Source organism: Pseudoliparis swirei, chromosome 3 (genome assembly GCF_029220125.1).
Source record: "Pseudoliparis swirei isolate HS2019 ecotype Mariana Trench chromosome 3, NWPU_hadal_v1, whole genome shotgun sequence".
Lineage (NCBI taxonomy): Eukaryota > Metazoa > Chordata > Actinopteri > Perciformes > Liparidae > Pseudoliparis > Pseudoliparis swirei.
In genome coordinates, this window is record NC_079390.1 from 10898974 (window position 1) to 10912993 (window position 14020).

At 40.7% G+C, this 14020-nt stretch overlaps 1 protein-coding gene across 1 annotated transcript in view; it reads left to right on the forward strand.

Annotated features, from left to right (window-relative positions):
• Positions 1 to 2184, forward strand: part of LOC130191700 (roundabout homolog 2-like) — a 71535-nt gene extending 69351 nt beyond the window's left edge. Inside the window, exon 21 of the mRNA XM_056411363.1 lies at positions 51 to 2184. Coding sequence (XP_056267338.1) covers positions 51 to 319 — 269 coding nt within the window. The 3' untranslated portion in view covers positions 320 to 2184. The remainder of the gene's footprint in view (positions 1 to 50) is intronic.
• Positions 2185 to 14020: the final 11836 nt, after the last annotated feature.

Genomic DNA, 14020 nt, shown 5'->3' on the forward strand with positions numbered 1-14020 from the left:
CTCTCATATCGTATCCTTTGCCAAATGCCCCTCCACTACCATCCACGCAGCGGCCCACACGCCGGCTGTGAAGTCCCTGCACAGCCTGGGTTCCCGCATGCCCAGCTCGTGGGCAGCTGTGGCTTCAGACCCATCTGAGGAGTGCATGGTGACTGTGTCGACGCTGGAGCGCCAGCATATGGCTTCCTTGAGCGGCACAACAACATCCAACAGGGCCACCCTGAGTCGGGGTTCCCACAAGAGACCCGGCACAGAACACACCCACAACGGGCATCCTTCCACAAGCAGCACAGAGAAAAGGGAGCACTGTAGGTTTTAGTCTCACAGGGACATATTAGTATGCACATTAAACAGCATGGATGTAATTTAAGCAGCAAATGTCATCTCTCTGTACAGAGAGAAATCATTTGCAGGCTTGATTGAAACTTTCTTGACATTTTCATTATCAATTTTATAGTTTAATTTGCTTTTCCCCGATTGACAAAGATTAAGAAAAAGGATATGCAGTTTAATGATGGACATAATACGTTGTTAATTCACTTCTTTAAAGGAAGACAAAACAACTCTTGTATTCACTTGTGACTGCATCACGATGCAGTTATATATTGTCTACCACTCAATATACATTTTAAAAAGTCTAGATTTGGAAGAATTAAGCTCCAACATTTTCGATCAGAAAGAATTGGCCCAATTTATATTCCAATGTGAGATGCTTCCTGGGATTGTGAAACAGTGATGCAGATATCAACCCAGATGTGACATTGTTGTTTTTGGTGTGTGTGCTCCTCCAGAGTCTTTGTGAAGCATCGTTCCCTGCCGCTGCTCCATGTCTCAGGACACCTTGTTTGTATGAGATTTCCTTTCTGCGAGTGACACAGAATGATGTTTGGAAGATGGAGAGGAGACAGAATGAAGATAAAGTAAAAGAGTGCAAGATAAAATGCAGAGTTGTAAATTCCATGTACAGACACAGACACCAGTCTCACAGTGTTATTTTCATCCCCTCTTCAAAAGAGTAAACAGTAAGTTATATGTTCGCTTCTTTTCTCTGTCACATGGTGTAATAAAATTCACACAGTGAAGATGGTAAATCACAGCAAAATGACAAACTAATATGAAAAAGGACTTGCATAATTTGTAAATATATTTTGTAATGTTTTTTTCTCTTCTTTTGCTTTGCGATGCAAGACAAACCTAATGTTGTCTCTTTTGTGATTTATTACCGTGAATGATTTTTTTTCATTACTGCTCAAACTGTTAGCTTATTTTGATGAAGCTACTGTATTGTTGTACTTTGCACAGAGCGTCTTTTGGTGAAAATAAGCACAAGCCCATTGTCAGCTGAGCTGAGGCGGAGAATCATAATGGCAAAAAGGGACGTCTATGTTAAACAGAACCTAAACAGAATATATATATACTTGGCTGTGCTATAATTGTTTCGAGAAACACTAAGATATTGAGAGTTGCAAGGGAAAACAGGTTAATACCTGGAAATAATATGCCAATGTAATAAACTGTGTTTCACACGACTCGCTGGAAATCCTATTATGCATAATACTCTTAATGGTTTTAAGCGAAGGTTAACCAAAACATTGTTTTACGGTGACAACGCAACACATCAGTTGTGATATCCAAAGCAAAGACATAGATAGATGAATAGGTTTGTGTCTTTTCCCTCCCATTCGCAACAAAAACGAATATGTAATTATAAAATGGTAATTTTTTCCCAATTACATACAGTGCAATATTGAAAGGGCAGTATGAGACAGTAAAGGGACGTGTCCAGTCCACCATGTCCTGTTGTCACGGGAAGGCAGATGAAATGCGATGAGACAAGATTTGTTCTCATGCATCACACTTTTGAATGGTTATGGATTTACATCCATATGGATGGTCACCTGACAAAGATGTATAGACTTGACCAACTGCCAAATTTGAAGATCTTTTCAAAACCTTTTTTTAGTTTTTCGAAATGCAGCCAATTAGTATTGTCTGCCAATGAGATTCACGATGCATTGTCTTCGCACTTGTTTGGATGGTTTTGTTCTGATTATTGTTCTGGTAATGGCTCGCCCTTTGAACAATCTTCACCTTGCCAGATTGGTTTGCCCTCAGGAATATGCAGCCACATACAGTTGGGTCATTTTTTCAATCCGTTGATGCAAAATAAAATGTGTATGTGAAAACAAACCAGAATTCTCCCAAAGTCTTTTGAGTTTTTCCTTGTTTACACCCTTCGACCTCATCAAATATACCATTGATTTGCACAATGCTTTAAATGACAATATATGAAATCACCTCCAGAAACATGCACACCAAACTAAGTGTAATACAATAGGTGCATGAATTATTTATTTATATTTTGATTCCGTTATTTTATAAATATGTGGTTTTCAGAAAACATGCTAGCAAGTGGCTCTAGGTGCAGGTACACAGTGAAATCATGGATTATTTTACTGGCTTCTGACTTTATTGCTCTTATGTGATTCTTTTTGTCAAACACAGCTTATGTCTGATAAAACATCCAGACACAGCAGTGATAGCTCCCAGCCAATTTGGATTTAACAGACACATTTTGATCAATAAGAAAAAAAATGTCTGACTAAATAACCATCACAGACCAAAATAAGATAAAAGATATTGAATGTTTCTCCTTTCAGAGGGTGCACAGAATACATTTTAAGTGATCCATTTTTTATAATCGTTGGAAATGTTGATGTATTCGACTAAATCATTTATTTTATATTTTTGTACCTGCATACACTAAGCCTTTTTTGACATAGGCTACTGTACATTACATCTTTTTAATGACTTTTTTAGACATACTACACCATGGCTTTTTGGTCAGTTTGTTAAACATACTATACTAACATTTTTATTTTACGAGTTTTAATATACTATGGCAATTTCATGTCTAACATATATGTTTGAGAATAGTAAGTCATAAACAATCATCGTATAGTATGTTGTAAAAAAGTAATGAATGACACGAATATATATATTTCATGAATATGTCTTAATTATCATCGTATAATATGCCAAGCAATAGTCATAAAAAAGGTTAAGTATATTATGGCATAAAATGATGTAGTATTTTTGTCATACTTAAAAATATATATATAACAGTAGAGCAATTTTGTTGTTTTTGATCTGAACTATTTTTGATTCAAATAATAATTTAAGGTTGACTGATGTCCATTTACAGCCATACACTCCTTATATGTGAGAATGATAAATCGCCTCCATGAATTGACTGACTGAGAAAACGCTCACTGCTCCGATGATGTCTCACAAACATAAAATATGTTGTCCCGGCGATAATTTGAACAAGTGTGAGTTGACACAGGCGAGCCGAGAGAGACACATCTAGAGGTTCCGTTATCTCTGCAGTCATGCAATGGGGCAATTGGTGCTCTGCGAGCAGTGTGGGAGAGCCTGCTCTTATTTTTATCTGAAGACAGATAGGCAGGGATTAGGATTGTCTGCAGATAGTGTGCAGAAAGCGCACCGCGTGCATTCCACCATTTAAACTGTAAATCCAACCGGTTGGGTTTCCAGAGGCGCTGTAGGGACAGAACATTTGGTGTTCTGCAGTAAATTCTATACTCGCTTTGACAAAATGTGGCTTCCCTGTTACAGGGTTCATCCCCTCTTACACCACGCAATCTCACCACCAAATCCTCCGTAGACTTCTTGTTATTCAGCCAGCTTGAAGTTCATGTGAATTTATAGGAAGAACAGAAATATAGCAGAGCCCACTGGGCCAATTTAAAAGCTACACCTGCATTCACTTGCAACACACGTTTTAAGATGGTATGGTCACTTTAGGAGTGTAGTAGTTGTGGTTGGATGAAAACGTGCAATTATTCGATGTGGCTTGCGAAGCAGCAAGCGCACTAACTATTCTTATTATTATTAATCAGGAACTTTGGTCGAGCGTACTGGCCACAGCATTGCTCGCATATGCGTAAAAAATCCATCAAAACGTGCGGCCTGATCGGGATTATTCAAAAATGTCGCTCATAAGAGATTGGACCGGCGTTTAGCCCCCCAAATGCCAAAAAACGGCGAGAAATTGTTTCATAAATACTTAAAAGTTTTTTTAAATTCATTAGATGGAAAAAATCTTCAACTTTAAAAAACTTACAGTATCTTCATATTTTCAGCAAATTCAATCATTTAATTTGTTTTATGTTCACATAGCCTTCAGCTATTACTGTATATTTTCAAATATTTGTTATCCTTTCAAATTTACAAATGATTAATTTCTTTATGGAATAAAAAATTAATGGGATCCAATGGCGGAAATCTTCAAATCCGCTTAAACTTTTTCAACTTTAAAAGCTTACAATATCAGCATACATTGAGCTAAAGAAACAATTACACGTTTAAAATGTTGGGATAATGGTTAGCTATAACTTTATAATTCAGCTTTTTTTGATAACTCTTATAGTTATTTAACTGTCCCCATTTTAATTTGATGTGTTAGCCACACCATCTAAATTTATTACGAATGTTCTAGTTATGTATTGTTGTTGTTGTTTTTGGAGCACTCAGGGAATCAATTTGGCCTCAAATTGCTTTAAATCCTGATTATGTGTAGTGAGGGATATTTTACAAAGAGCACTATTTTCTAAAATGACAATGAAGAATAGATTGTAGCTACAATATGCATTTAATTGAATTGTCCTTTTTTTAATACTATTTAAAAGAACACAATTCACACAACACATTTCAAGCATTCATGTCCATATTTTAATAACTGTCTGTATGTCACACAAAGGGTTAACAAATGGTTATATTTCATTTAATTTCTCATTTGTTAGCAATCTTCTGGCCAAAGATTGAAGATGTTAATGTTTAAGTGAGTTCTGGGTGGTTTTTACATTGAGAAAATCATATTACACATCTAAAGAAATTGTGACTATACCCACGTCAAACTCAATTGTGCAAAGTAGCCAGATTAAGATATTAAAATGAAAGATTTTAACAAAATCAGTCAGTGTTGCCTGCAAGAGGGACTGTCTCATTATGAATGCAGCTAATTAAAAAGAATCCTCTGGGCAAATTAGCCTCTTATCTAGGTGAACATGTATAAATAATAATAACAACAGAATGCAGTTTACATGAACAAAATCAGCTTCACACAATTCAGACAGTATGTTTATTCAAGATGTAACAACAAATAAGATTAGCATACTTACATACATGATATTCATAATTTTAGACACATGAAATGTCAGAATTATTAATTTTTAAAGGATAATGTGATACAGGGCTCCACTGTTTGGAAACACCACTGAAATTATGAACTGCAGAGAATGTTGATGCGAAAAGCATCAGTACATAATAATATGATAATGAATATTAACATTAACATAAATTAAAACAAATGATATTAAAATATATACAGCATTACATAACATTCGTGTGTGGGTCATCTGTCCCTCAGATTGTGTTATGTTGATACATATTGGGCAGTAAGATATGCCTTATCCGAGTGTTCATTTTTTCAGACATGTCATTAAACTTCTTGAAATGTAGAATTGCAGTGTCGAATTCGTCAAAAGAAGTGTTCCTTTTTTAATTTAGGATGTTTTACATCATTATTGCTGCTTTAAGCAAAGGAAACCATTCCCTGTCCTTTATATCTTTTGTGAGATCTCAATGCTGCGTGAGCTGCATCATTTTATGGAATTCCAACCTGAGCTTGACATTCTTTTCAGTATGATTACATATAATATTGCCCTGAGAGGCTGATTTATGACCCTCGGCTAATTGTAGCATTCAAGCAGTGTGGTGGTTTGCTGTCCCGTTCCCTGAGGGCGAGCCACAGGCCTTTCGCTCCCTCAGTGACCAATTTATTTTCATCTTGTTCACACTGATGGTTCATCTACTTCTTTTATGTTGCCCGTTCACATTGTTGCCACTGACATGAAGCAGTCACCTCCTGGAGGTCCCTGATAGGTCATTCATATAGAAGTACAGAAGGGCCGTTTGCATGATTATATATTACTATATGTATCTTTTCCTCTGCCTGCTCTCACTGAGCAAGAATCACTCACTCGCTCTACTGTTCAACCATGGAACAGCCAGCTCTGGTGGTTCCTGCAGAGTGGAGTGGTGAGGTTGTAGTTTAGCCTTCCAAGTTGGGACCGATCGTCTCTGCGCTATCGCCCAAATAGTATTCTTCAACAGCCTCATCTTGCGATTTGTCTGCTGATGTTGTCATGGGACTGTCATTGAGCAAGGGCAAGAACCTCAAAGCAGATCAGGAAACAATCCTGTGTAAAAGAACAGCCAGTTACTTTTCAAAAAATGTGTGTAGAATTTTAGGAGAAGAAAGAAACATCGTTCGTCCTGTACTGAAACATTATTCATGTCAGGTTCTTGTGACGGGGTGAGGCTCAGGCGCAGAGAGACAGGCTGGACGCAATATGAATAACAAAAAAAAGCACTCTTTAATGAGGCAAAACAGTTTACAAAAAAACAAGGTCCAAAAGGGACAGGCAGAGAATCCAGGTTCAGGGCAGGGTCAACAGGCAGAACCATGAACACAGACAGGACGAAGGGAACAGGACACGGAACCATAGCCGACAATCCGACAGCAGACAAGGGAAAGACTGACACAATATATAGGGGGAGAAACAGGTGTACGACGTCAGACAGTAACGAGACAAGAGTGGCTGAGGGCAGGTGCAGGGAATTAAACAATTAAGACAGAGAAGACACAGAGGAGACATAGGAGACACGGAACACAGGAGAAACAGAACAGGGTGTTACAATTCATGTATTTTGAAATCAGGAAAGTAAAAGATAACTAAATAAATAATCAGAATGAAAAGAACATATTTTACAGATCTAAAAGCTGTCTGGAGGGGAGATGTAAACACAGTAAAAAGCTCTTTAAGCACTCAGTGGTGGTGGCTTGGTGAATTGTATTGGATGTATTTAATGGCTAGCACCGGTACTGCCCATATCCATATGCATGGGTGCAACATGCGTTTTGCATACACATGTTGATAATCTTTTTTGCCTTTCATGGCATACTAAACTTTACGAGAGATTTTATTTATGTTGCAATGCATTTATTTACAGTCCCCTGTCTTTTTTTATTGTGCTACGACACTAATACTCAGGCATCAGCTTTTGACGATTCGGCTTTCCCTCCTCATCTGCCACGGGAAGTCCTCTTTTGGAGTCGTAGGATTGATCCTCCCCACGGGTTTACCGTCAATTTTTATCATGACACACAGTGTGATATATTTCCACAAACACATTGGAATTTACCACTGCTAGATGGAGCTCCCCTCCACCTCACTACCAGAGTCCTTACCTCTGACACCTTGTTAATTTCCTCACCAACTGTCTACTTTAAGAGAGAGTAATCTTCCTCAAACACACACTGCGATAAATTTGAAATCATAAATTCGCACTCCACTACCGCTGCACCCCTTGCACTTCTCGCTGAACACTAGTGTCACCTCACCCTCGTGGTGCGTCGTCTGTGAAGCGGGAAAACATATCCTCTTAGAGCTGAGAAGCGCTGCCTATCTCTGACACCACCTGTTTGTCTCACTGCCGTGAAGCTAATCGATGTCTTCATCACCTCCAGACTTCCTTCCTGCTAACAGTGCCTTCTTCAAAGCCTCAATAAACATAACTATGGAGAAAGTCATGTTGCCTGAATGATCACATCTGCACCGACTCGAGAGGCCAACCGTGCGCCAGTCCTCTAAAACCTGAAATGGCTTCCACAACAAGTTCAACAATTGAAGAACGTTTACTCGTATATTTTAAGGTATGAACACCTCGATGACATGTGGTGCGGTTCAGCTGGTCAGAGGAGACATTTTCATTGGCAGCAGAGCACTCAGCCACTGTCTCTCCGGATCGGTCCTCTTATAAAGAATTGCTCAGGGTTGACAGCCATCAGTTTCACTTTTTCTGTTAGCCTCTCTTGCAATTCCACCACGTTTGGCCTAGCTGTCATGGCCAGCTCTTTGTCAACAGATTGCAGAGAATCTGCTGGATAAACATAGCACAATTGAAAATGAAACTTGGCAGCACACACACACACAGAGACACACATACAGACACACACAGGCACTCACACATACACATTCACACACAGTATCTTAGGAACCAAGGCAAACACTTGTGAATAACCTACTGTAGGTCATTGTCCTTGAAGAAGAAGTAAAGAAAGACAAAGAAACAGGCGGTTTCCATGAGAAGAAAACAGCGTTCCACACACAATTGAATCTTACTTAAAATTCAATTTGGTTGCAATCAAGTCATTGGAATAATTCACGAAGAGACTGATTGTATGAATGACTCAATAAACAATGTTAGAAACAAAAACAAATCAAGAAACAACCTATAAATGTTGCATAATTCAAGTTTTCATTAGAGTAATGGCCACGCACACTCCAGTTCCACAACATTTCTTTAACCTCAGAGGAAATAATGAAGAGTATTGATTTTCTTTTTTCTTTTTATTCATGGGTTAGCTATGCTGATTAGAGTGGACATTACCTTCACAGCACGAGTACAAAATATATCCCCCCCACCATGTAGTCACATCACTCAAGTCTGATGTGATAATTGGAGAAAAAAGGTAGATTACACTGTCGCAGCTGCTGACAGCGGTGCAACTATAAAGGTCACAAGGACACATTGTGCCTCTTACCTACTGTGTTATGGCCAAGGACATTATTCATGTCTTATAAAAGGTATTAAATTGTCAGTGTGACGCACACAAAATCTATGGTCACATTGTTGTTTATTTATGGAATATTTTAATGAACACGTTTCTGTGATGTGTAGTACCAACTGTGCCCAGTTGATGACAGCCTACTGGGCCCAGTTGATCCTCATAACTTGAGAAGACCCTGAATGCAGAAGCCGAGCTGTTGCTTGTCTGATTTATTTCTGTTTTCTCAAATTAGTAAACTGGTAAAGTACACCCAAATATAACCTATTTGTGTACCAATGTTTTTTAGAAGATTACTTTGTGTTTTGTTTAACAGCTATGCTGTTTGAAAAGATTTACTGTCAAGTGCTAGCTAGACTGATATTTGCCCTGTGTAACCTCTTGTCTGACTCGTGTACATTCTACCTTTTTCTTAATAATTAAATGAATGCATTTGTTATGTTCTGGTCGGTCAATTCAGACTGAATATATTAATTAATGTGACTGAAATTTATACATAAGTGTTGTAAATGTTTGTTAGTAATTTGTTAACGGTTCGCCGTAGTGACGCAACGCCGCCATCATCAGTAAAGTCTTCATCATGAATGCCACAGTGACTCTGGGCGCATTGCCAAGGCGCAGTAAAGAAGAGCTCAAACTTCAGGTGGCAACATATGGGTTGACTATACATAGTAATGTAAATTATTGTTGTGTTTGGTCAGGGAGAAATGGACCAACAAGTAGAGATGATTGTTTTCACTGGAAATGTCAAATAAAATAAAATAACTTGAGAAGACGCTGAATGCAGAAGCCGAGCGGTTGTCTGTCCGATTTATTTCTGTTTTCTCATGCACAAGTCTATCATCCAGCTCTGAGACCTGTAACATCAGCATCTACATGTGAGAATGACATAGAAAATCTTCACAGAAAATATCATACATGTTCCATTTCAATGCATCGTTTTGAGAGTTTTGAGCCTCCTTGGCTCATTGTGTTATCTATATTAAAACTGGTTTGTTTTAATATAACTAACTGTGGCTTAAAAAGTACTGTATATTTACTTTAGTTATACAGTACTTAGCTTTGCAGCGTTTCCTTCTAGATCATCAGAATAACCAAGAGTGATTTAGGTTATTTCTTGCACTGTCAGTCCCTTTACCTCCTTGATGTACTTTACTTTGTTCTGTCCCCAAAAGGTTTCCCGGTTCTGTTGTGTTTTGGTGGAGGGAGGCACTTTCCTGAGAAGTATGATCCTACTTGAAAGGCAAGGAGATCATCCTTCTACCTCTGGTAATCTGCCCGTTGGCTGTGTGTGTTGAACCACCGCCAAGTGGGGACTTCAATTGTTTCTAGGTCGAATGGAGCATTCCCTTGTAAGAATTTAAGGTTTAATGACTGAAAGAAAAGGTTTTCTTTATTTATCATGTCTCTCTCCTGGTCCCTTTAGGCCAGTTGACCTTTGAAATGTGTCTGGAGATTGTATTGCCTATGCTATATATTTGCACAAAGACACAAGTTTAACCTGCAATAACAGATTTTTGGCCATTTGAAGACAGCGTAATTAGCTATAAACACGACTATGAGACGACGATCTTGTTAGCGAGCACTTTCCTATTGACACATTCAGCAAATACAGAGCAACAACAGCATTTATCTGGAGTTGTGTGTCTTTGTTACATTACATTACATGTCATTTAGCAGACGCTTTTATCCAAAGCGACTTACAATAAGTGCATTCAACCTAGAGTACAAACCAAGAACTACAAGAACACAGGAAGCAACACTTCCTCAACTCAGTCGAACCACAAAAGCACCACAATAAGTGCCATCCCAGTGCCACTGAAATGCAAATCTGTGTTTTAATCCAGATATAGTCGGAAAAGATGTGTTTTCAGTCTCAGGCGGAAGATGTAGAGACTTTCTGCTGTCCTGATGTCAGTGGGGAGCTCGTTCCACCACTGAGGAGCCAGGACAGCAAACAGTCTGGGTTTCGAGTGATTAGCTCGAGGTGCAGGAGTCACAAGTCGATTGGCTGTTGCCGAGCGGAGCGAACGTGCCGGGGTGTACGGTGTGACCATATCCCGGATGTAGACGGGGCCCGATCCGTTTAGAGCACGGTACGCCAGAACCAGTGTTTTGAAGCGGATGCGGGCAGCCACCGGTAACCAGTGAAGAGATCGAAGGAGCGGAGTGGTGTGGGTGAATTTCGGGAGACTGAAGACCAGTCGAGCTGCTGCATTCTGGATGAGCTGCAGAGGTCGGATGGCCTTAGCGGGTAGACCAGCCAGGAGGGAGTTGCAGTAGTCAAGGCGTGAAATGATCAGAGCCTGGACCAGAACCTGTGCCGCCTTCTGAGTAAGAAGAGGCCGTATTCTCCTGATGTTGTGCAGGAACGCGTCGTCGCAGCGATGTTGGCTGTCAGGGAGAGTTGACTGTCTAGTGTCACCCCGAGGTTCCTGGCAGTCAGGGTAGGGGCCAACACAGAGCTGTTGAAGGTGGTAGTCAGGTCATGGGTGGGGGAGCCTTTCCCTGGAAGGAATAGTAGCTCGGTCTTGTCAGGGTTGATCTTCAGGTGGTGAGCAGACATCCACTGAGAGATGTCGGTCAGACAGGCAGAGATTCGCGCCGCCACCCGTGTTTCGGCCGGTGGAAACGAGAAGATCAGTTGGGTGTCATCAGCATAGCTATGGTAGGAGAAGCCATGCGAACGAATGACAGAGCCGAGAGAATTTGTGTACAGAGAGAAGAGGAGGGGACCCAGGACGGAGCCTTGAGGAACCCCAGTAGTGAGAGGACAAGGATCAGACACAGATCCTCTCCAAGTTACCCGGTAAGTGCGGTCGTTAAGGTAGGAAGAGAAAAGCGCGAGTGCAGTGCCTGAGATCCCCAGGTCTTGAAGAGAAGAGATAAGGATCTGGTGGTTCACGGTGTCAAATGCTGCAGAAAGGTCTTGTCGAAGGTTGGGAAAAGATGACCAGGACGGCAAAGTAAAATTCAAAACAAAGTGGGTTTATTAAGTGTGGTAGAACAAAAGTCTCAAAGACACAAAACATTTAACGTGCAGCACGGGCCTGGATGAAGTCAGCTCAAAGCATTGTTCAGTAACAGACTGGCCTTCTCCAGGAGAACATGACTCTTTATATCTTTAAGAGCAAGCGTGATTAGATAATATAGATGGAGACGTCACTCGGTTTAATCTTTGTCCGTCTCATCGTTGGAGCTCAGGGTGGTCCCACCCTCTGGGCTCACGACAGCAGCAGTGGTTGGTTAAAACAGATGGAGGTGTTCCTGGTTTAGACTTTGAACACCTTCTGATGGAGCTCAGGGTGGTCCCACCCTCTTGGCTCACGATCTTCTCGTCATCCTCATAATCAGTGTGTGTGTGTGTTGTTCTCCATCTAAAGCAGGAGCTGTGTAGTTTCTTTAATATAATAGAAACTAAAAAGGCATTAAAACTATCTGTTGCTTACATAAACAAGTTCTTTGACGGTGACAGGTACGGCTCTTATTTAAATCTCAATTCTACGACTGAGCGGTCAGGGTGAGGTCAGAGCCAAGGGTTGCACAGAGTTCCTGATTATCTTCCCTGTGTGGATGTGTCATCTTCTGGCCGAGGTCAAGAAGTGTTTGTTCCTACAGTATCTGTGCTTCTTATCCAGCAGTGTCAGTATGTTCCAAAACATGTGGGTGAGCATGCGTATGAGCTGTTCTCTCTGGTCAGAGCCCGAAAACGGAATCGAGTCATAGAAGGACACGAGGTTTGGTGCTTCGGGGCCTTAATGCAAAGTGAGGGACATGGGGTACTATGTATGGATTTTTATATTCTTAACAGTCTCGAAGGATAAGGACAGAGGAGAGAGAGGCTGCTCTAGCAGTGTGAAGCTGCTCAGAGACAGCAAGGAGGGCAGTCTCTGTCGAGTGGCCGGCCTTGAATCCAGACTGGTGAGGGTCAAGAAGGCTGTTACTGTGGAGATAGGAGGACACTTGGCTCAAGATAGCTCGCTCCAGAGTTTTGGAGAGAAAAGGAAGAAGAGAGACCGGTCTGTAGTTGTTGACTTCAGACGGGTCGAGCGTGGGTTTCTTCAGTAGAGGGTTGACTCTCGCCTCCTTCAGAGAGTTAGGGAAACAGCCAGTTGAGAGGGAACTGTTAATAAGATGGGTGAGAAAGGTCAGAAGGTCAGGAGCAATAGCCTGGAGAATGGGAGACGGGACGGAGTCAAGGGTGCAGGTGGTTGGTCGGGCAGAGGTCACCAAGCTAAGAACTTGATTGGGAGACAGGGGGGTGAAAGAGGAAAGAGAGGGGGATGAAGAAGTTCGTGTTGGTGAGGTGATAGTAGATGGATTAGTAAAGGAGGAGCGTATGTCGTCTATCTTGTTTGTAAAGTAGTCGACAAAGTGGCTCGGCAAAAGGGTGGAAGGAGGAGGGGGACAGGGGGGATCAATGAGGTTGGAAAAGATAGAGAAGAGTTTTTTAAGGTTAGAGAAGGAAGACTGAATTTTTTTCAGGTAGAACGAGCTTTTGGCTGCAGATATAGAGGAAGAGAATGAGGAGAGAAGAGATTGATAGAAGAGCAAGTCTTCCGCTTGATTCGTTTTTCGCCATTTTCTTTCCGTCGCTCGCAGGGTGGCTCTCTCGGCGCGCACCGAGTCCGACAATCACGGCGCCGTCCATTTTGCAAATGTATCCCCAATATTCACTCTTGTTTCTTGCCTCCACCAACTCCTGAAGCAAATACCTGCCTCTTTAGCAGCTAAATACTATTTTCACCACACTCAAAAAAATAAATTGTTGGTGTTGTAAATTATAATTAATTAATTGGTATATATTCTACATTGTATTAATACGTTTCACTGATTACTAGACTTTATTAAGTAAAAGTTACAAATTTTAATCATACAATAAATTAACTCTGCGGGAAGAGTAAATGTTACTCCCCAATTTCTCATACTGTTTACATGTTTTATAATGACTGAACATAAACTGAAAAAGGTAAGTACATTTTAATTAATCTAAACATCTATCGCGTTTGAAACAATCGACGCGCGCAATTCGCATTCAAGGCGGCAACGCGTTAGACGCTGGAGACGTTGGGCCAGACGTTGGAGGAGAGCTTCATGCCAGAACAAGTAAGTCGCCTCTACGTTTTGAAAATATATGGTCCTTGTTACGCGTGTGAGAGAGAAAGACGTTTATGAGCCGCAATATTCCAACAGCTGCCGGCTTTATGTTAGTAACGCTCGGTACATTGTTTGAACATACTGAAATGAGACTGAAACATGCTAGCTATGACAGCGCTGTGTGAGCTAATGTTTGCTGTTTGGTTC